The sequence below is a fragment of the Artemia franciscana genome, chromosome 7, assembly GCF_032884065.1.
Source record: "Artemia franciscana chromosome 7, ASM3288406v1, whole genome shotgun sequence".
Classification (NCBI taxonomy): domain Eukaryota; kingdom Metazoa; phylum Arthropoda; class Branchiopoda; order Anostraca; family Artemiidae; genus Artemia; species Artemia franciscana.
Genome location: NC_088869.1, coordinates 4090516 through 4115459, shown reverse-complemented (window position 1 = coordinate 4115459; position 24944 = coordinate 4090516). Strand labels below are relative to the sequence as shown.

At 34.7% G+C, this 24944-nt stretch overlaps 1 protein-coding gene across 1 annotated transcript; it reads right to left on the bottom strand.

The window, feature by feature from the left end:
* Nucleotides 1–5127: 5127 nt before the first annotated feature.
* LOC136028751 (glutaredoxin-related protein 5, mitochondrial-like) lies at nt 5128–23596 on the bottom strand. Its single transcript, XM_065706636.1, has 2 exons — nt 23306–23596; nt 5128–5429 (listed from the first exon to the last, which is right to left on the bottom strand). The coding sequence occupies exons 1-2, from the start codon at nt 23553–23555 to the stop codon at nt 5239–5241; spliced, it is 441 nt and encodes a 146-aa protein (XP_065562708.1). The 5' UTR covers nt 23556–23596; the 3' UTR covers nt 5128–5238.
* Nucleotides 23597–24944: the final 1348 nt, after the last annotated feature.

Sequence of the window (24944 nt, the reverse complement as noted above, 5' to 3'; positions counted from 1 at the left end):
ACTGAAATATTTACATTGGAAGATTCAGAAAAAGAGCTCTAGCAGTGAGACATTATAAACACTTCAGTGATGCACAGTTCAGGTGTTCAGTGATGCACACAATTTCATAACTACTAAACAGCCTTTCGAGAGTTCCAAGCTTGTCACGAGCACCATTAACATTTTGATAAAATAAAGACACGGTTAAATTAGAGATCATCATCACTTAAAAATTAAACACGGGCAGATGAATTCAATCTTCCCGAGGCCCTTTGAACGGCAAGGTACTTCTTAAGCTCCGGACCGCAAGCTATTACTACGATGATTTCCTCCACAAGTAGCGCACTTAACAATCTGAGAAGAACATGCTTGGTCCTAGTTAGTGTGATCCCCTCTACACTTATCACATTTAACAGGGTTCTTACAGTCCCTTACAAAATACCCAGCCCTATGCAATTTAAGCACTGCTTAGGCTTTTCAGTTGGCAGAGTCACTCGGAATAGGCAATATTCAATCTTGATGCCAAACTTGGTTGCGATATCAAGCTCTTCTTTAGTGTTAAAGTTCAGCTGCACCGTTCTAGAACTTCCTTGCCTTTTCCAACTTACAGCGCTGCTATGAAGCCCCTGGAATCTGGGAGACATCAGAATCGGGATCCATCTTGATAATACCGGCATGTTCAGTTTTAACAACTCTGGCACGAATTTTTAATGTGGGAGGATGGCTGCAACTGCTGCAGTGGCCGACTCTTCATCGATCAAATGAACAACCTGTGAGGCTGGAACCTGTGAGCAAGTTTCTTGCTTTTCCACCAAGAAATTTAGCATTTAAGCGTGAAGCCACAATCGTAGGCGCATCGTTTGGAAACAATGGCGCAACCGAGGGGCCTATAATGACAAAAAGCGGTGGAGGTTCATTGTGCTACACTAAGCCAGTAATTAATTCGTGAATATCTGATAGGAAGGATGCAGCAGGGTGCAAACCTCTTCGCTTTTCAAAAATATCCACCTGAAAAGCTTTTTTGCACGTCTCGATCGCATGCTTAATTGCATCTTTTCCAAAAAAATTTGCAGCAATTTGAATGATTGAGTCCTTACCTTTCCCTAAATGCCGCTACAGAAATTTCAGCACCGGACAAACAAAGATATAGCTTGTCATTGTTTAATTACCATCAAACCGGCTCTCACTTCACAATCTAAAATCATCGTCCTAGTCACAATAATTCTTATTACAACATGATATCAATTTTAACATAAAAAACCTACTGAATTAATAATGTCCGTGCAATATCTGTAATATATAGGTCAGTAAGTATAAGTAGGAATTATACGTCACTGTAATCCCTATTGCGATTTTTTTTTCTTCGCATAAAACTTACTGAATTAATAATGTCCAAGCAGTATCCGATTTAAATGTCGACACTTTGAAACAATACTAATGTATGTTAGACCGTAAGAAAAAGCTAAAGATAACTGAGATTTATTCTGGGCAGAATGACTACCTATATGGATAATCTTTCATGATTCTTTAATCTTCTTTCTTCTAATGACGTGAATCTTGTACGAAAAGAAAGAACACAGGGATACCACATAAACAATGGGTATTTTACATGGATGCTCTCCTATGTTAATGGCTCCCAAGACAGTGAAAGATGTCCCCAGCACGAACGATAATATAATATTCAAGCCTTGAAATGGCAATGGAATGAATCCTCAACAGTAGCATACCAAATGCTGCCTTATCATTAAAAGACACCTAGGCCTTGTTCCAAAAGAAAATCTGTGTCATTAACGTTTGAAATGGTGCCAAATCTTGCAAGAATTCACCAGCTCGACCAGGGCCATCAGCGTGGAGTTATCTCTAAAACGACTCCAGCTCGAACAACTTAACCATATATGTCCACTTTCTTAATTCTTGAAGTTCTTTAAATACTTCTTAGTCAAATCTAACGGCCCATGTGTTTGAGTAGTCTTTCTTATAAAATTGTAACAAAATATTAAGCTTTATCATAAAGATCGAGGAAATGGTCTTAAAATAGGATATGAAAACCTACGTGTTTATGAGTTCAAGGCGATTCCCCGCTGTTGTAACATTTGCCGATCCCCTGAACATCTCAATAAGCAAGGATGGTTACGAAATCATTATTATTGGTGATATGAACACTGATATAAATCTTGATTCTGTGCGTTCTATGAACCTTCTTGATAGTCTTCCTGATTACAGAATAATTTCCTTGTCTCTAAATGGTTTGTTCAGAGTAATTGGAAAAAAGCCAATATGTCACTATATATTTCAACTCTGGCCATACTCCTTGGTCCATTACATGTACCCTTTCATTTACTCCAGCCAAGTGTTCGCTCAACAAAAAGCAATTATGAACTGAATCAGTACTACAACCAAATTGTGTCGTGTTTAAAACGTTCTGAGGAGGTTGCCGACCCTTAGGAGCGAGTGAGAAGAAGTACAAGGAAACCAATATGGTCGTGTGGCCCTGAACTGAAAATTAAGAAAAATAAAGCCAAATTGTGGCTGCGGATATCAATTGACAATAGTCGACCACTATCCTGAAATGTATTTGAAATAAAACAAAAAACCAAGCGTGTGTTCAAAAAATGTCTGTGATAAAGCCGATATAAACGGTTAGATCGTCCTACCAACAAGAATGAATGGGACAAAGTGATTTTCAGCAAATCTTAATTGCCCCATCTCGCCAGCTGCGTGGTATGACCACTATTCAGTTATATTTTCCAAATTAATTATGCAGCGGACGTATTTTACTCAAAATTGCTTGATTTGGTTCCCCCGTCTTCCTTGACCCAGTCACAAATTCTACCCATTTCTGTTGATTTTGTAATTGCATCTGTTAGGAACTTGAAATCAAGCTCTGTTATTCTTGACAGAATTAGTGTTTATCATCTTAAAATAAATTGCCAGTCTTTGTTTTTCCATTTACAGTTGTTTTTCCAAATGTGTATTTGTTGTTATCTTGTTCCTGATAGCCTTTTTTGTGGAATTGTCACTTCCTTTCTTAAACGAGGTATGAGTCCATTGGACTGTTCTTATGACAGGAACGGTTGCTTGTAATCTTGGTAAAAATCCATGAATATATCCTACTTCCTTTCATCAATTTGAATGCTAATTTTGGGGAGAACCAGCACGGTCTTCGGTCAGGCATCGGTTGCCAGCACACTCACCGTGCTCTGGCTCGCCTTCTTAAAGATCCTTCCCCTAAAGGGTATGGTCTTCAGATTTCTGCCCTTGATCTTTCAAAGGCTTTCGATAGTATTATACACAGTCAGGCTCTTTATTCTATTTATAGTCACGGCATTAACCTGTCACTTATTTTTCTTCTTAAGTTTTGGTATAGTAAATCTTATCGACGAATTAAAACTATTGGTGCCCTTTCTTCTTTTATTGTCCCTGTTCGTTGGGGTGTACGGTAGTATTATCTCCAAGCATTTCTAAATTTTGCATTTCCAATATTCTTGAGAATATTTCTTCTATGTGTTTTATAGGGTTAACTGATATTTTATACCTTGCTTATGCTGATGATATTCTTCTGATTAGTCGGTCTTAACTCAGACTACCGCAGATAGTTCATAAAGTTTCTTATTCTTTTACTAAAATCGGTCTTTTGCTTAATGTTGGTAAATTCGAGTATTTTTCAGTTTTCCATCTCCTCCTAAACCTCTAATTTCTGATAAAAGTGTGCATCCCTCGTGTAGATTCGATGCGGTGGTTGGGTATTAACACTTACCAATATTTTAAAACTTTTCGCGAGTGTGCCGTGCCGGATGCTAGAACAAAGATCCAGATTGGTTACTAAAATTATAGCCAATCGAGGCAAATATAATCGTATTGCCCTTGAAAAGCTTTATTCTACTTTTTTAGATCATTCTGTTCTTTACCTTTCTAGGATTTATCCTATTTTTAGAAATAAGGATTTTAGTGATATTTGAGTGGACTGTTTCCGTTTTTGTAAATATCTTCTCTATCTTCCTCTTTGGTACAGGAATCGAAAAATAAAAAATAAATTTTAGCTTCCGAATGTTACTGAGAAGCTGGCTGGTTTACACGAAAGGCTTTCGGAAACAGCGTATCGGCGTTTATCATCTGACCTTGGTTTGGTCCGTTCGTTTCTAATTGTATTTATTTAATATTATTATTGTTTAATGGTTATTGATGATTTATTGTTTTTTTATGTAATGTTATTGTTGATTTTCTTTTTTGAATCTTCTTTTTTTTAGTGTTTACTCCACTATTTATCTTCTGATATGAGTATTTAATTTCTCGTGTTTTTTCAGTCATGCTGGTAAATCCATAAAATTTCCCCTGGATACTTTCCTCTCCATAGAAAAACCCCCTAGAGAAAATCCCTCCCCCCGCCAAAAAAACGTATATTCCCCAATGGCAAATACTATATATAAACAATGGCAAATTGCATAACCTACAACCCTTTCCCCAGAGGCTGTGTGTGGGGGGGTCATGTTATCCACAGAGGCATAGTTATTGGACCCTTATGCTGAATCAAATGACTACCTCAAAATTTTGATCGAATATCTTTGGGTAAAAAGGAACGTGGGAGGAGGCCTAGTTCTCCAATCTTTTGGATCACTTAAAAAGGGCACTAGAACGTTTTGTTTCCGTCTGAATGAGTTCTAACCCAATCATGACTAATAATTTGATACAATTACCCTGAAAAAAATAATAAGGGCGTATCTGTGACATTTCTTCTTACAAAAACACAAAATTTTATATGTTTCTAGATAGGAACTTGGAACATCTACAGAGCTAATTAGAGGCACGGGAAAGAAAATGTCTTAAAAACGCGACCTTTTTGTACTTCATTTTGTTTTGTCACTATATTTTGTAGAATGGAAAAATAATTTGTTGAGGTCATTTCGGTCCACGAATTTTTTAATTGTTGTTAAAGTCGAAGCAATTCACCGTCATATTTCTAATATAACTACATTTATAAATATAAAGTTGAATGATGAATTTCAAATATAAAGAAAAGACCCATTTCGGATTGTAGAAATGAAATTTAAAAAAAAAAAAAAAATGCTAGTCCATTCAAGCTTAACACAAGGCTAAGTCAACTTTAACTTGGTTTCTATATTTTCGTCCATATCCCTTTGTAAGACAGTATTGAGACATTAAAGAAGTTATTTACTGGTCTAGAAATATAAGACTACATAAAACTAAACAAAAGCGTAAAAAGTTTATAATATTAATTTACAACGGTTTTTTACAAATAAATTATTTTGTTTCCTTTTCCTTGTTCGTATCTCCTTCTTCTTCTACTAGTTTCGATTTAATACCAACTTTCTCTAATTCTTCTATTAGGTCACCACTTTGATGCATCTGAATCATTATATCGCAGCCACCGACAAATTCTCCGCCAATATATATTTGTGGAATTGTTGGCCAGTCAGAATACTCCTTTATGCCTATAAGTTGAAATAATGTAAATATCAGTAAATCATTTCAGTAAACATCTGCTGTAATGATCAAAGGGTGTTATGTGAAAATTTTCGTCAATTTTTTTCGGGTTTACAAAATTTTCGGGTGTTATGTGAATTTTTTCGGGTTTACACCTGACTCACGTATTGGCCATGGGAGCATCAAATCCACACAAATAATGAACAGTTTTTTGTCTTTGATATAGACTTAAGATGCGAGGCCTGGAAAAACTCAAAAGCAAAACTAAATGGATACTGGATACAAAAATATGCCGATATTCTGAGCTGCGAAATTAAAATTCTATGGGAGAAATTTAGTGTTTCATTTATTTCTAATTTTTGAAATTATTCTTTTTTTCAATGTATTTTTGTTACAAATGTTTACTGTTTATTTTACATTTTGGGACTGATAATAACATACTTCTAAACAGACTAGCAAATTAGTTTAAATAGCTGATACAATTAGAAACAAGACAGAAAGAAAATTATCTAGTAAAATAAAATTCTCTTCCCACACTTTCTAAATCCATATTCCCAACTCATCAGGTTCAACTCCTTCCTCACTATGACACAAATAACGGAGTTATGTTAAAAGAATCGCAGGTCGCTGTCTATTTTAGTCTGCCACCTGTCTATAGCATAAACAACCTCAATTTGAATTAACACCATTTTTTTGTATAAGCTTCTGACACACAAGTGTTCACTACTTGTTGCAAAAGATTTTCAGAGTGATTTTTAAGATTTTCAAGCTCTTTTGCACAAAAAAGAGAAGAAAGTATAGCCACACCTTTAATATAAAATCAAAGCTTATTGATACCTTGTAACCCAGTGGTTTCCAAACCTTATGTTGCAACGCCTCCGTCAAAAATATTTAATCATTTCGCGACCAACTGAAGTTCTCATAAAATAAAACACAAACATTTTTAATCTTATAACATATATTCATACAAACTAGTGACAAATGATATTTTATTATTGTTTTTAATGAGATAGATGTACTTATCTATTAGCACAAAGTTTATCAAATCTTTGGTGTTTGTGACGATATAGCTACTCGTAGCTCTTTTTCTAGAATAAGCGGGTTCAATATTTGGATTTCATTGCAGCCAAGTCAGAAAATCCCGTTTTGCATAAATATGATGTTACAAACGACAACATTACTTTTAAAGCTTTGTTTGACAAAGTGTTATGTTCTGTGTGAAGATTCAACCAGAATAAAACCAGAGATACAGTCTAAAATTTATGTTTTAATGTAGTATCACAGAATAATTCAATCAATTTATCTTTTTCAATACTTGTCAATCCAAATTCATTATCTTCTTTGTTCATAAATGGATTCTGTATCCACAGAAACTTTGTAAAGCAAAGATCACCGAAAATAGAATCACCGAATTCGAAAATGGAAGTAACAAACCATTCAAGTGTTCCACAGAGATTTTGTTTGTTTCTAAGTTATCTTGGACCCATAAATTTAAACACGGAAACATGTCAATCTTCTTTTTTTTTTCTTTTTTGCAGAGTAAACTTCTGTAGCTCCACAATTTTATTAAATGCTTTAACATTGTCTTTTTGTAAAAGTAAATTCATTTACAGCCCTTGCATTGATTTATTAAGAGTGCTCAAACTTTTCAAAAATGTCAACCAAATACGTAAGTTTACCAGCAAAATTATCATCCCTAAGCATATTGCCGTCTTCATTATGAATTCCCACGAGAAACATAGCAATTTCTTCTTTGAGTCAAGCACCGTTTGAATCACTTTTGCAAAAGATTAAATAAAAAAAACAAGTTTTTTGAAATGAAAGTAAGGAGCAACATTAAAACTTAAAACGAACAGAAATTACTCCTTATATGAAAGGGGCTTTTCCTCCTCGACACCCCGCTCTTTACGCTAAAGTTTTTTATTGTTTTAAAAAGTAGAGTTGCGAGAAAGAGTCAAACTTTAGCGCAAGGAGCGGGGTGTCGAGGAGGAAAAGCCCCTTTCATATAAGGAGTAAAACATAGTTAAATAGTTTTATAGAATTAAAACATAGTTTAAGTTTTAAATCCCCAAAAACATAGTTATTATGGTTTTCGACTATGCGGAACAAAATGGGTATCTCAAAATTTTGATCCGTTGACTTAGGGAAAAAATGAGCGTGGGAGGGGGCCTAGGCACCCTCCAATTTTTTCGGTCACTTAAAAAGGGCACTAGAACTTTTCATTTCCGTTAGAATGAGCGCTCTTGCAACACTCTAGGACCACTTGGTCGATACGATGACCCCTGGGGAAAAGAAAAAAAAACAAAAAAACAAATAAACACGCACCCGTGATTAGTCTTCTGGCAAAAAATACGAAATCCCACATTTTTGTAGATTGGACCTTGAAATTTTTTCTATAAGGTTCTCTGATACGCTGAATGCGATGGTGTGATTCACGATCCTATGACTTTTAGGGGGTGTTTCCCCCTATTTTCCAAAATAAGGCAAATTTTCTCAGGCTCGTAACTTTTGATGACAAAGACTAAATTTGATAAAACTTATATATTTGAAATTAGCATAAAAATACGATTCTTTTGATATATCTTTTAGCATCGAAATTCCGTTTTTTAGAGTTTCGTTTACTATTGAGCCGGGTCGCTCCTTACTACAGTTCGTTACCACGAACTGTTTGATAGCCAGCACACTTCACAATAGTACAGAAGCAACGTGTAATTAGCTTGCAATGCGAGTTATACGATATAAGAATAAGACTTGCGAGCCTCACATATCTTCACACAGTTTTGCGAACAACCTTGCTTTTAATTGGCTGTTTTTAATGTAATTTATAACTTTCGTTACTTTTGCAAAACATTGTGAAGTTGCTCGCTTACAGTTTTTGATACGAGAGCTGCACTGTGGAGCATGCAGTTCGTCCAGAAAACCTCGGGTGTGTTTGGAACATCAGTTTTATAAGATATCTTCAATTATATTAGTCGTCAACATATCAAACATATACAATTTAATGTGCGTCTTTAACTATATCACTAGCTTCATCTGCTAGTATGGAGAATTTTGAAGAACGCATCCAAGAAACTAATTGGTCACAAATATTTTCAGATATATCATCAATTCTTCTGCCAATTATATTAACAGCAAGCGGTATTTTTAGGAGCTGATTCGAATAAGATTGATCAATCGTTGTTTTGACCATATCAATAGTTGTTGGACAAACTAAGGTTTCTGCTATGGTGTGGGTTTTTTTTACATTGCACAATTCTGTAAAACACTAGGTATGGTTCTAGCAAGGCATTTGATGGAACATGAAACTGTTTTTTTTTTTTTTTTTTTTTAATGTTGCATGTTTTTAGATATCTCATCCAATTTTCTTAACCAAAAACTCTTGGGGCTTACCAACTTTTTCAGAACGAATAGTTTCAAGGTGCTGTTTCAGTTTGCCAGATCTCATACTATCAGCAGCCATAACTTTGGAACAAAAGAAACACATTGGTTTTTTCACATTATTGTTAATAATATTAGTAAATCCGAACGATAGCTAGGATGAGTCGTATTTCCCTGTCTTGAGAAATGTAATGAAAGAAAGAGGGGATATCGAACTTCCAGGTGCCATATTTGGGAGATGTCCAATAATTTATAAGTGACTTTGACTTTATTGAATACAAACACACCAATAAAGCGTTACTCCAGGGACTGGTCAATGATCCTTAGGGCCTAAATGTAGTCCCTGGAGAACGTTGAGTATACTGAACGTCGAGTAGAACGAGAATACTGAAAAAAGCACTGTGCACTACAGAAAAAAAGAAGAAAGAATCTTCCTGAACACTATTCATTTGTATTGGTAGAAAGTAGATGTTTTTTAACTGTATCGAAATGACGGAACTGAAAAAATTGTTTTACTTCCAGCGGAATACTGTTCCATAATTTCACTCCAAAGCATTCTAAAATCATCAAAGTTCAGTGCTGTCTGGAGAGGGACAGGGTGGAAGTACATAATTGTGAAGAGCCACTAATCTCCCTTTACATATAAAAGTCCCAAATCTCCAGTATAGGAGCATATTTATTATTTATGTAGCTGCTATAAACGTTTTCATAGGTTTTATTAACTTTCACATCCTAGTTAGAATATCACTGTAAATAATTTGTTCCCAGACACCACCCACCCAATGAACAGCTCTGTGTACAGTTACAATTAGGCTAAATTACCTTATCTTAATTTCTTTATGACTGCAAGATCCTTCTTCTTGATTGATTTTTTCAAAATAACAAAATTCACCCTGTCTGCTTGGCTACTTTCGTTGTGATTCCATAACATAAGCAAAGTGGCCATTGTGTTGCGGAGCAACACTACTGCTTTCGTAGTTTTTTTTTTTTTTTTTTCACCGTGATCAGCGACCTGTAGCTCCGAAGTGGTAAGAGTTAAAAATTTGAGATTTTTCAGAGGGAAGGGAAACGTGAAACAGAGTAAAAAAGTTCCCTAGAAGTTCCTAAAATTTCTAACAGTTTTCCATAAAAAAAAATAAAACCGTTTTTTTCTTAGAAACTGCGTTCGATGTTTGGCGTCAAGTTAAGACGACCCTAGCTTCGGAAATAAACTTGTTAGAAATACAGTTATGCTGAACTCATGTAGAACTTTCATTTGTCTCTTCGAGAACCGGAGCACACAATTCCGTAGCTCTTACAGATTTCCCGGAAATAATTCTGGAAAAGTCCATCTCGTTCCGATTTTTGGCATTCCTTGGCATTTTGTATATAAACTATTTTGAAAAACTGGATGCAGGAAGTATCTTGTGATTTATCTCTCGTCACTGCCTTTTAAAATTCCATGTCACTACCTTTTTTAGTAGACTGTACACAGCACAAAAAAAAAACAATCTGGACTAACACCAGCTTTTGGAAATTCTTTTTTCAGAACAATGCAAAAACAACTTTTGTAGTAGAAAAAAACCCACAAGTATAGCCACTGCTTTATGTTGAAATCATTATACATTGATAGCATGTGTCCCATGCCAAAGCTGATCTATTATAAGAAAATAACATGAATGGTGTTATTGAAAGTCAAAATATGTGTTTGACTTATTTTATATCAGGTTAGGTTTTATTTGAATTATTTTAATAGAAAGTACTGACAGCACTCAAATGAGATTCCAGTTAAAAATACCAATTTCTAAATTCTAAATTTTCCATTAAGCTACAAGTATTTTTTAATTGAAAGTGGTAAAAACACTAAAATATATAGCAGTTATGTCTGAAACTATATTTCGAAAACCCTAGATCTGAAAAGTTTATTAATCTTATTTGTTGCAGAGCCAAAATCTTTTCTGCAAGATAAAAGACCTTTTCAACACTGGCTGGGATGTTTAAGTACTTTCTTCCTAAAGATGCCATAAAACATTTAAAAATTTGGCTAGGCCTACTCAACTAGGATAAATAGTCTCTTATCCCTTCAATTTGACAGAATCAATCAGCCCAAAACTTTGCAAATTTGAAATTTTGCCACTAAAATTCCGTTAAGAAATAATATTTCTTAACAGACTAGGAGGCTCAAGTACTTTCTCCCTAAGAATATGATAAAATTTTGTACATCAAAAATTCAAGTTTTGTTACTAACAAATTTCTGTATAATGTTAAGCAATTACAGACAGTCATTTGAAACTGGCCATGTTTTAAGACCAAAATGGTCAACTGCAAATATCCAATGGAAAGAAAAGCTTTTTATAAGACCAGAAGATTACAATGAACATTGACTGAGAAAATAAAATTTAATTGAGTAACCTTCCATGATCATAATTGGCTTTTCTAAATTGACTAGTTAATAATTGGTTCTCACTCATTATCTCCAAGGTTCTGAAAAAAAAACACCACTCCATTATAAAATTTACTGTTTAATAAATAAAGAGAAACAAGTCAAAATTGGAAGTTTAATTAAGTAACTATCATCATATTTAAAATTTAGCACTAAAAACAACTAGCCAAAAACACTTCCTACAAGCAGCCTGGATTTGCTTTCAAGGTATAAACAATTCTTGCCTTCATGTAAATAACAGTCTAGTAGCTTTTCACTAATTTTAAATATCAGGTGCAAAGCTAAGCCAGTTTTGGCAGTTGGACTTTGAATAATACCCACATATCTAGCTTAATATTTTATTTTTTTGTAGTGATTGGAATTAGGTGACATGCCTCCAAATCATTCTCAAAACAAATATAGTCCACCCCAATGGCCTATAATGCTCAATCCATGATTTATAACAATAAGCTAAATATTCTATTTATGCTCTGTGCACGGAGGTTATTGATGTTCAAGAAAGCCTGCACTGGACCAGTTAAAATATCATTACATAATAGAAGCTGTTGCTTCCCTAATAAAAGAGCTTTCAAGGTGTCTACTTAAGACCTTGGCTTGCTGACAAGAGAAGTATCTCAAATATATTCAAAGCTCTTTACAGTTTGCAAAATTTGTAATTTCATCATACTCTAATATGCAATAATCAGAATACTTGACGTTTATCAGTAATTAATTCCAGAAATATGGGTACAGGCCATCAACTAGATATTTGGACTTAGAAAAACTCAATGTGAACTTTTCTGAAATATCCCAAGGAAATATCACTTAAAACAAATCACTAGTGCAATCACAACTGTAGCCAGGAAACTCTGATACAACAAACTCTGTTGAACAAAGTCTTTCAGCTTTATAGACAACTTCTTTAACAGACACCATAACAAGGACATTTAGATAGGAACTTCGGGAAGTTCCAGCTGGAACAGCTGTCAGTTGTAATTGACCAGTCTTTCATTATTGGATTTGACTGATCATCATCACATTTAGCATGATGTCTGAGGGTAATAAAGCCTTTAGCACAAAAGCAGAATTTCTGATAGATTCTATTGAAGAAATAGGCTTCTATTCATTCTTAAACTTGCACTTCCCCACTACTCAGCAAAGTGAATGCTCTAAAAACAAAAATCAAGCTAATTAAGCACCTTTCTACACCCTACAGAAAGAACTATCAAATTAACCAAATTTTTGACCTTTACTGGTTATGGTAAGTACAAGCACAATTAGCCCAGTACCATGGAATTTCGAACCTTCTATATTTTGATTATTACTAACTTTAGTCTATTTATTTGGTTAAATATGTACATGACAAAACTTAGGGCCTTTTAAGCATTTTATCTTAATTATTCATGGTATATGCCACTAAACATGACTCAGGATTTCTCTGGCAGCAATGCCACCAGTCCTACTAGTGGTATTTTTTCTTGAGCTGACACAACACCACTGAAAAGGAACTTAAAACAACAATTTCTAACTGTCAAAGTGGGCAATAATAGACTATGATTAAACTAGGGGCTAGAGAAAATAACAAAACTAAAGCTACTCCTCAAATTACAAAATTATCTTTTTTACCGGATATTCACTAACTATTACAGCTGTGCTGCATTATGCACACATCTGGAGGGTACCATTCTTTTCCAGCTATCCACTCCTGCACAATGATTCCTATCTTCTGGCTAAAGAGTAAGTTGAAGGTTTGACAGACAATCTAGCTTCTACAGGGTCAGATGATCTGTATGAACCCTTAAACCCCACATCAGATGCCCCCCCCCATGAAGGATCTACATAGGATCTACATTTAGCATATAGCAAGAGTAATCTACTATTTAGTTTAACTATTAAAAAAAATATATGGAGACCTGCTGTTAATGACACTGAACACTAAAAAATTGTGCATAACTGAATTTCAAAGCTCTAGTAATTAGTTGGACATATTTACAAAAACAGTAGGTTATATTTTTAGGGAGTTTACCTACAATAGATTTTACTATTAGCAGAACCAAAGTCTGTGTTCTAATACTTAGTACATCTTATCCCATGTATTCCTAACAATTAAAATAAAATTGCATAGACTAGATTTTCAATCCTAACTCCCAATCCAGAAATTTTGAAAAACTGCTCCCTGATCAGGCTGATCATACATATTTCTACACCAAATGTCTATTATATTTTCTGGTAGGGACAGAATTTACATTAACTGTGGCACTGTACCATCCATGCCATGGAAATACAATGCTGAAATTATAACTTGGAGACCGCCAAAACAGTTAAACTTGGAATATAGGACCATAATGGCAAAGCTAAGAAATAAACAAACCATTTAGAGCAGAGTTCAACCCTCTACCAGAATAAAACAATCATTTCTCATAGGAAGTTATTTTAGAGATTGAAAATATTCTGTATCTAAAGATTCTGGAATTTGCAGAACCAGACTTTGGCAAAAACTAGCTCTGGCTTAGTTTCCAGCTCACTTGAGATCAGGGTCCAGGCCCCCCCCCCCCACAACCCAGCAGCCAGCCCTGGATCCTTTTGTCTCCCCCAACAGACTGAAGAAAGGGGAAGTCCAGAATTTTGCTAGTGATGAACCAAGTGCAACATCACAAACACAAATATAAACTTTGCAATGAGTACAAAATAGAAACCTAATCTTGTTTTATAGTATTTCTATTTGAGGAGCCACCTATATTGAACCTTTTCTAATGGTTATTAGATAGCATGACATTTCGTTATTCACAGACTGGGCCAGCAGATAATTATTAACAAATTAGTTGGTAATTAGATGCCTAGAAAGCCTTGGGGTTGCAGATTCACCTCTAAAATTCAAGATAAGGGCCTTTTGTCTCTCCTTGAAGGTAGTTGAAGAAGGTGATTAAAGATCACATAAGTGAATACAGAGCTCAACAATTCCCTAAGAGGGGATTTTGAAGTACCTACTCCTACTCCTCCTTACTTAGAGGGTACTAACCATTTATGTCCCTTTACAGTCTATATGTTATGAAATTAGAACCTTACTAATATATGTAGGCTACTGCCAAAATACAGCAAAAGAAAAGTATTCTTTGTATTATACCTTCAATTCATCCTGATTTTAATATCTTGAAGATTTATAAATGTATTTCTTGAATTTAAATCTATTTCTTAGGTCGACTATACCATTCAAATTTATTTAAACAAGTGGATGACAATGGAAGGAAATATGATAGCTAACTGACTGATAAAAACATCCTGCATATTATAAAGTGAAAATTTCAATGTATTCTTTTAGTTTTTATATATTCCAAAGGATACATTTTAGAACATCAGGAGGAAAGAGGAGTGTCAGAAAAGCAGCCCAGCAATTTGGATGTAGCATAAAATAAGGCATCTTTAGGTAATCTGCTAAATTGATGTATTATGTTCCCTTCAGAAGTGGCTAAGCACCATATAGGTCAATTACTAAGATAGGCTATTAACTTAATACAACATCATTAGTGTGTTTCAGGCCCTAGACTTGTTCCTGGAAGGTTTATTCACCTAACACAGCTAATTGCCAGGTTAGTAAGAGTCTCATTAACAAGAACTTTAGACCCAAAGGCATAGAATTTTTATGTACAATGGATTTCCAAATTTGCAAGCACTTTAGCTATAATTTTATGAAAAGAAACTTCAATAAATATATGTAATAAAAAAAAGGCTAAATTATTCTTTCAGAAGAGTTGGCTAGTTACTATTTAAATTTGCAGTTTTCAATGTAATTTAGCTGGAATGTATGTGAATCTATCACATGACAGATTTTTCAGGCTTTTTTATAACTGAATAATCTTCTCTGGAGGAAATTAAATTTAGAGCCATTAAATGGCTTATGGGAAAAAATTGCCATTTCAGGAATGGTAATTATTATTTTCATTAGTCTTAGTTAGTGTCAGCATGAAAAAAAAATTGCAAATTTTTAAAAGAGACAAAACCCCTTAAAAATGATGTCAGTTTTTCTGTGATATCATTTTTTAGGTATTTTAAAAATTCCTGCAAATTTGCTTCAAAACAACATTTTACTATTAAAACCAAGGCAAACAGCAACTACCAGTCCTGGATCAGATACAAATGACAATTTGTTTGGTAGAAACACTCAAGAATTTGGATTGCAGAGATCAGATAGGACAATAACTGGGTAGTTTGCAATGTGTAGCAATAGAATATAGTGTCTCATCCCGGATGTTCAAATTAAGATTTGGGATTCGCCAAGGACCAAAGAACAGACAATTATGATATTCCAGGATAAGGGATTGTTGCCTAAAAACAGTGCATCAATGGACATGCCATGACTTTGTACTCTTAAGAGAAGCAACATCTTTGGAAGTGTAACTTAACCCAACCTTCATTAGCATTAATCAAACTTCACTTCTTGATTGTTCCTTATATAATAGGCCTACATAAGCACCATTTTTTCACAAGAAAGTTTAAAAAAAGTTTTTAAGCTTTGATGGAAGTCTTGATCAGAGGCTGTTAAGAAGGAAATTTGTTAAGAAAACAATTATTACTTAGTAATATATGGAATAATTGCTGCTAACATATTTTGACTACAACTCCACTATACTTTAGTTTATAGTCCAAATTACATATTCCCCATGTATTCCACCACCCATTACTCTTGTTTTGTTGATTCAAATACTGGGTACATGGTTTGAAACAAGAGAGACACATTGGTAGAATTCAAAGGAAATATATAATTTGGGCTATATTTTTGCACATTAGGGGAATTGAGGGTAAAGTCTAGAGGAGTAGTAGCCTAGTCAAAATGTGTTAGCTGCAATTATTCTGTATATTCAAAAATAAGAATAGTTTTTTTTAGGTAAAGGGTTAGGTTAGAAAAACAAAATTTTAAGGGGTGGGTCTATAGGTTAAAGCATGTTCTGGGAAGGTATTTTGAATTAACTACCTTCCCTCCTTCTTCCTCTAGAGGGCAGTGACCTTTGAGAACCTTTAAAACCTTTCTGTTCTAAAATGAAACCTCGCAAAATAGATCTCTTGCTTTTATGAAGTGCAACAAAATTGTTTTCAGCTTCACAACTTTGCTTAGACTAATCTCAATTTATAAGGTTTTAAAGATCTGCAAATAAGCCTACATATCCTAAGTTTAGGAAAACCCAATGATGTGGCTTGAAATTCTACTCAAATAACAGAAATTGCATTTTCATAACTAAAAACCAGAGAAAAAGAGTGATAACTGAAAATTAAGGTAAAATATTGTTTTGTAAGAAAAAATTAATAGCCTAGGTATAGACCTGTCAAATAGCCAAATTTCTAAGACTTAGAGATCAGAAGAGAGTTAACATAGGAGCTTGGCAATATCTTCCCAGACTATGTTTTTGGCACTGAAGTTTCATTTTCCTAACCTAACCCTTTTCCAAAATAGTAAAAAGCTGCTTGACTAGAATTTTACCATTCTCACCTCTAAGTACCCCACTTTGATGAAACGTACCTGACTTAAATTGTGAGATATTTGTTTTCAAATAAATTGTCCAAAGAACATATAACAATGCCTCCAGATTTGACAAAAATCACCCAGAGCCCTAAGGAAAGGGCTGTAAGTCGTGTCCTAGGGAGTATATAAGGTTTTTATGGAATGGGTTGCCGTATTAACTTCAGATAGGGCTCATTTGATTTTAAATTGGAAGTTATAGTGCCCTTTCAAGAATCAAAGCGAGTTGGAACCAACAAGCACCTCCCACACCCACCATTTCTTAAAAACAAACATCAAATCAAAGTTTAGAGACAGCTATTTTTTGCATTGTTAAAATACTCAGTAAATCATAATGGTGTAAAGAAAGTCCATTTCTTCAAGAAGGCTCAATAATGATTCTTAGAAACCTAAAGAGAGGCGAAACAGAAATTTGGTGGGAAAAATAAGCACAAGTCCTAAATATGTGATTGACATAAACGTAATGGATACGCTCTCTTTGGGGGAGTTAGGGGGGAGGGGTTAATTCTTAAAATTAGAAAAAATGAGGTATTTTTAACTTATGAAGGAGTGATCGGATCTTAATGAAATTTCATATTTAGAAGGACCACGTAACTCAGATTTCTTAGTTTAAATTCAGATCAGATCCAGTGTCATTGGGGAAAGTTGGGAGGGGACCGGAAATCTTCGAAAACACTTAGAGTGGGTAGATCAGGATGAAAGTAGGTGGGAAAAATAAGTACAAGTCCTAAATACGTGATTGACCTAAACGTAACGGATACGCTCTCTTTGGGGGAGTTGGGGGGGGGGGGTTAATTCTCAAAATTAGAAAAAATGAGGTGTTTTTAACTTACAAAGAAGTGATTAGATCTTGATGAAGTTTCATATTTAGAAAGACCTTGTAACTCAGATCTCTTAGTTTAAATTCAGATCAGATCCAGTGTCATTGGGGAGAGTTGGGAGGGGACCGGAAATCTTGGAAAATGCTTAGAGTGGGGAGATCAGGATGAAATTTGGTGGGAAGAATAAGCACAAGTTCAAGATACATTACTGACATAGCTGGACCGGATCCACTCTCTTTGGGGGAGTTGGGGGGAGGGTTAATTCTAAAAATTAGAAGAAATGAGGTATTTTTTAATTACAAAGGAGTGATCAGATCTTAATGAAATTAAATTTAAAAAAAAAACATGTTTTTTTAACTGAAAGTAAGGAGCAACATTAAAACTTAAAACGAACAGAAATTAGTTCGTATATGAAAGGGGCTGCTTCCTCATCAACGCCCCGCTCTTTGCGCTAAAGTTTGATTCTTTCTCTCAACTCTTCTTTTTAAAACAGTAAAAAACTTTAGCGTAAAGAGCGGAGCGTTGACGAGGAAGCAGCCCCTTTCATATACGAAGTAATTTCTGTTCGTTTTGAGTTTTAATCCTTATTTTCAGTCTAAAAAAAAATTTAATTTCTGAACGTTTTTGAATCAATGCATGTTTTGATTTTGGCTCTCCACAGAGGAATAATTAAAACGAAATTTGCATATTTTTCTTTTTTCTAAATGGCTTTCTCATAATTTTGATAGAATGATTTTAAGAAAAAGAGAGCAGGGGAGGAAGCCTAGTTGCCTTCCAATTTTTGGTTAATTAAAAAGGCAACTAGAACTTTTAATTTTTTTAGAATCTTTTTATTAGTAAAAGTTATATGTAACTTATAAATTAGCTTACGTAAAGAACTTTTGTATTCTCATGTTTTTATTACATATATGAGGGGGTTCGTCCCCTCGTCAGTACCTCGCTCTTTACACTAAAGCTTAAATTTTGTCCCAATTCATTAAGAATGACCCCTGAATCACAAAAGCCATAGAATAAATAGTTGAAATTACTAAAAATACTTTAGCGTAAAGAGCGAGGTATTAGGAAGAGGTGAGCCCCTAATATGGGTAATAATTTCTGTTCGTTTTAAGTATTAATGCTGCTCCTTACTTCCAGCTGAAAAAAACTTTTTCATATTTATTTTTTCATTTTTTTTTCAATAATGCTAGTAAATCCTGTGCTCCCTTCATGGAAATTTTCTTCTCCCATGACAAATTCCTTGATGAAAAGTTCCCCCAGCATATCCCCCTCTTCCCAACCCCTCCCCCCAACCAAAAATCCTCCTGAAAACGCCTGTACACTTCCCAATAACCATTACTATATGTAAGAACTGATCAAAGTTTGTAACTTGTAGGCCCTCCCACGGGGACTGTGGGGGAGTAAGTCGTCCTCAAAGACATAGTTATAAGGTTTTTCGACTATGCTGAATAAAATAGAAATAAAATTTTTTTGGTCACCTAAAAAGGGCACTAGAACTTTTTATTTCCATTAGAATGAGCCCTCTCGCAACATTCTAGGACAACTGGGTCGATACGATCAACCCTCAGAAAAAAACAACAAACAAACAAATAAACACACATCCATGATCTGCCTTCTGGCAAAAAATACAAAATTCCACATTTTTGTAGATAGTAGCTTGAAACTTCTACAGTAGGGTTCTCTGATACGCTGAATCTGATGGTATGGTGTTCGTTAAGATTCTGCAACTTTTAGGGAGTGTTTTCCCCTATTTTCTAAAATAACCCAAATTTTCTCAGGCTCTTAACTGTTGATGAGTAAGACTAAACTTGATGAAACTTATATATTTAAAATCAGCATTAAAATGCGATTCTTTTGATGTAGCTATTGGTATCAAAATTCTATTTTTTAGAGTTTTGGTTACTATTGAGCTGGGTCACTCCTTACTACAGTTTGTTACCACAAACTGTTTGATTTCATATTTAGAAGGATCTCTTAACTCAGACTTCTTAGTTTAAATTCAGATTGGATCCAGTGTCATTGGGGAGAGTTGGGAGGGGACCAGAAATCTTGGAAAATGCATAGAGTGGGGATATCAGGATGAAGGTTGGTGGGAAGAATAAGCACAAGTCCAAGATACATTACTGACATAGCTGGACCGGAACCACTCTCTTTGGGGGAATTTGGGGATGGGGGTTAATTGGAAAAATTAGAAAAAAGAGGTATTTGTAACTTATGAATGGGTGATCAGATCTTAATGAAATTTTATATTTACAATGATCTTGTGCATCAGAGGTTTTGAATTGGATCTGGGGACACAGGGGTTTGGAGGGGGAATCAGAAGTCTTGGAAACCCAAAATCTTGGAAAACACTTAGAGTGAAGAGATTGGGATAAAACTTGATGGGAAGAATAAGCACAAGTTCTAGATACATGATTGACATAATTGGAATGGATCTGGTCTCTTTGGGGGAGTTGGGGAGATTTCCTGTGCTTTGGTGAGTTTGGTGCTTCTGGATGTGCTAGGACAATGAAAATTGGTAGGCAGGTCAAGAACCTGCACAAATTTCACTTGATAACAGTCATTTCCCTGATTCAACCATCTGGGGGGGGCTGGAGGGAGAGGGAAAATTGAAAAAATGAGATATTTTTTACTTACAAATGGGTGATTGGATCTTGATGAAATTTGATATTTAGAAGGACCTTGTATCTCAGAGCTCCTATTTTAAATCCCAACCGGCATTTGAGCCTCTGATTTTCCTTTTAAATCAATCTATTGATTCTTAGAATTTTGCTAGAGCTCATGCTATATGAGCTCTTGGCTAAAGTTCAAATTTTGTTTCAGTTCTTTAAGAATGACCCCTGAATCACAAAGGCTGTTTAATTAGAATACATAGTTCTTTTGAAAGTACTAAAAAATGCTTTAGCATAAAGAGTGAGATATTGAAGAGGGATTGAACCCCCTGATATACATAATCATTTTCATTTGTTTTAAGTTTTAATGTTGCTCCTTACTTTCAGTTGAAAAAACTTGTTTTTTTATTTTATTTTTGGTTGCTTTTTAAATAAAGCTGGGAAACCCGATGGCCCCTTCATGAAAAATCCCCTTTTCCCATAAAACTTTCCTCCATGGAAATATCCTCCAATGTAGCCCCTACCCCCCCCCACCAGAAAAAGTCTCCCTGAAGACATCTGTATACTTTGCAATAACCAATAGTATAAGTACATAACGTGTAAAGTTCAAAGCTTGCAGCCTTTCCCTGGGGACTGGGGGGGGGGGGTAACTTTAGCCATTAAATTTTTTGACTATCCTGAACAAAATAGTTATCTCAAAATTTTGATTGAATGAATTTGGGGAAAAATGAATGTGTTAAGGAGCCTAGTTGCCCTCCATTTTTTTCTGTCACTTTAAAAAGGCACCAGAGCTTTTAATTTTTGTTTTAATGAGCCCTCTCGTAATATTCTAAGACCACTGGGTTGATACAATCACCCTGGAAAAAAAAACAATAAACACGCATCCATGATCTTTCTTCTGGCAAAAAACACAAAATTCCACATTTTTGTAGATAGGAGCCTGGAACCTATACTGTGTGGTTCTCTGATGGTGTGATTATCATCAAGATTCTATGACTTTTAAGGGGTGTTCCCCCTTTCTTTGAAAATAAGCCAAATTTTCTCAGGCTTTTAATTTTTGATGGGTGCAATTAAGCTTGATGAAACTTATAAACTTGAAATCAGCATTAAAGTCTGATTATTTTGATGCATCTATTTGTATCAAAATTCTGTTTTTTACAGGTTCTGTTACTGTTGAGCTGGGTCACTCCTTACTTGCAGTTCACTATCACAAGCTGTTTGAAAAAGACAAAAACATTCAATTCCATGTCTACTAGTCTAGCTTGGGAATAGAATCAAAATTTACTCTCTTATTTCCCCACTTGTTTGTTATTAAGTATATTTTCCAGTTATGTTATTGGCACAGACTGCACAACAGGGAGGGGACTTCAGTCATGCCCCATGTAAATCTTAAACTTCCTTGATCACTGGTCCCTTCTTATTCAATTTGCCCCCCTGAAGATTACCGCAGGGCTGTAGGCTATATAGAATTTTCTTGGGGAGGAGTACAAAAGGATTTGTTTTGGGAGGGGGGCTGGAAATTGATTTTTTGAGGGGTTACAAAAGGATTTTTAAAGGGGGGATTAGCTAAATTTAATGGGTTTGATATCTTTATACATATTGCCAAAGTGGAAGCAAAATATTATTTATGAGAACTGCATACTTCTAGGAACACTGCCACTATTTAGATGTCCATTTTCAAACCACCCATTCCTTAAATGTAAGAAACCACAATGATATGCATCCTGAACAACCCCTTGATAAAAACCTATGTTGTTGATGTCTCTACATCAGTTCTGGCTCCCTGGGGAATTGTTATGTCACTTGCAATTACCTTTCAATGTGTCATCCAGTATTCAAAAGATGTCAAGTGGGTATTTAAGACTTGTGCTTATTTTTCTCACCAAATTTCAACCTGATTTCTCTACTCTAAGCATTTTCCAAGATTTCTGGTCTCCTCCCAACTCTCCCTAATGACACTGGATCCAATCTGAATTTACACTAAGAGATCTGAGTTACAAGGTCCTTCTAAATATGAAATTTCATTATCCAATCACTCCTTTGTAAGTTAAAAATACCTCTGTTTTTCTAACTTTTACAATTAACCCCCCCCCAACTCCCCCAAAGGGAGCATATCTATTACAGCTATGCCAATCATGTATTTATGACTTGTGCTCATTTTGCTCACCAACTTTCATCCTGATCTCCCCACTCTAAGTGTTTTCCAAGATTTCCAGTCCCCTCCCAACTCTCCCCAATGACACTGGATCTGACCTGAATTTAAACTAAGAGATCTGAGTAATGAGATCCTTCTAAATATGAAATTTCATTAAGATCTGATCACTCCTTTATAAGTTAAAAATACCTCATTTTTTCTAATTTTCAGAATTAACCCTCCCCCCTAAAGAGAGCATATCTGTTATGGTTATGTCAATCATGTATTTAGGACTTAAAGAAATGGACTTTCTCTACACTGCTATGATTTTAAAAATAGATGTTATTGACACACATATAACATAGACACTACCAAACCATACCCAATCATAGCACCTAATCATAATATTGAGTGAGAAAACCCTTAAGTTCAATAGTTTTATTGCACCTGTTTAAAGGCCTTTGGTAAGACATTTCAAAACATGGGGTCCCTTTAAATGCCTACATTCCAGTCTAAACTAGACCATAAAAGGTAATAATTGTTGTTCAAAGGTGGATGTTATAATTATGGAATATAGTAGGCTAGCTTAAAAAACAGTGAAAAGTTGACTTTTTCTAAGGTAAGAAAGGATTTGCACTTTTAATAGTAATATAGGATCAAATTAGTAATAATTTGTAATAAATAAAAATATAATATAGGATCAAAATAAAATAGTAATATAGGATCAAAATAGGATAGTAATATATAGGATCATAATATAGGATGCATTATATAGATGAGGTGGAGGGGTATAGTTAGGGACCCCAACATACCTTCCCAGGATATACTTTAGCCTGTAGACCCATCCCTGAAAGTTTCATTTTCCTAAGCTAACCCCTTTCTGAGATAGACCCAACACATAGAATTTTACCCAAATTACTAAGCAAACACTAGCCTAGTATCCAAATGGCCAATGAGACTCCTCTGAATTTGGATAAACACTAATTGCTTTCCTGCTTTAAAGCATTTGATATATCGCATACACCTTACCTTGCCTTATAGATTCGTCTTCAAGAACATTATGAGCCTCATAAGGAGCACCGTGCATTCTAAGAATTTGGCAAACAGCATTACTAAACCCACACATAGGCTGTTCAGGAACACCTTTCATAAAAACAACCACTTTATTTTTATTTACAAGTTCTTTAAGCTTTCCCTGCACTGCAGAATTTTCTGTTGAATAAAACAAGACTGATTTGTGGGACACACTCTGATAAATTGACCTTGCAACTTTAAACATTTTGTAATATTTCTTCACGTTCGGACGTTTTGAAAAATACTGACGATGTTGCCAAGTATAAAAACAATAGCTCGCGCTTGTCTTATTTAGAATATTGATGAATACAACGGCAGACAGAACAATGTCTCCCGTCCTTGCTTTAGAATAAACATATCTTTATTTCCCAAGAAGTTCTGCTATTCCAAGAGTAATCTAACCAGGGCTTGATTTTCTATGGGTTAGGGGGCAACTGGCCCTCCAAGACCTCGATTTAACTTTCACAACAGAAATTTAGTCTGTTCAAAAATCTTGTCAAAACCAAGATAAGCCTGCATAAGTAAGCATACACAAAAATTGGTCAGTTTTTTAGTGTATTTTTACCTTTATGGTACAATATGGCTTATTTTTCAGTTCTAAATGTTATTTTAAATTGGTCTAGGAAACTTGACTCTAAATTTTGCCAAAATTAAGCCACTGACTCTAACTGAGATCTGATCTCATCCTTGCTCTTCTAAGTTGGAAGTAAATTTTGACATTAAAATGAATTGCGATTTAACTCTAGATGTGAATTTGATACTTTGTCTATTGAACTATTATTTCAGGGTTGCAACCACCGCTGCACCCTAGTAAAAATCGAATTACAGCCCATAGTAACCAAACATTAGAAAATACTTCAAAAAAGTTTCTAGTGACGAAGAAAATACTATTTGCCCTTATCTAATAATGGTAATTGTTATTTCAATTAGTCCTCACTGTAAAAGTTTGTTGAGGAAACTAATTTATAGGATTTCAAAAAAATACCCTGAAACCCATTGAAATTTTGGAATATGAATGCAAAGATTACATCATTAGGATCGTGATTTACATCTCCGACCTTGATCAAAATGCAAAAAATACTTTTTTGCATGGGTAACACTTTTCTGAATTTAGAAAAAAAACACTAATTACTTAACTGCTTTAAAGCATTTGATTTGTCTTATACACGTTACGTTGCCTTATAAATTCGTCTTATTCGAAATATGAATGTAACTTGCTTTATAGGTTCGAAATATGGAATATTAATGGTAAAATTGCATTATTAGAATCGTCGGCACGAAGAACCGCATACAAGACTTACTGCCCCGACCTTGATCAAAATGGAAAATTACTTTTTTGCATGGGTAGCACTCCTCTGAATTTGGATAAAAACATTAATTATTTACCTGCTTTAAAGCATTTGATACATCTTATGCACGTTACCTTGCCTTATAGATTCGTCTTATTTGGAATATGAATTTAATTTGCCTTATAGATTCGAAATTTGGAATATGTATGTAAAAATTACACCATAAGAAAAGTCTGTGCCAAGAACACACAAGACTTACAGCCTCGACCTTGACCAAGATTGAAAATTACTTTCTTGTATGGGTA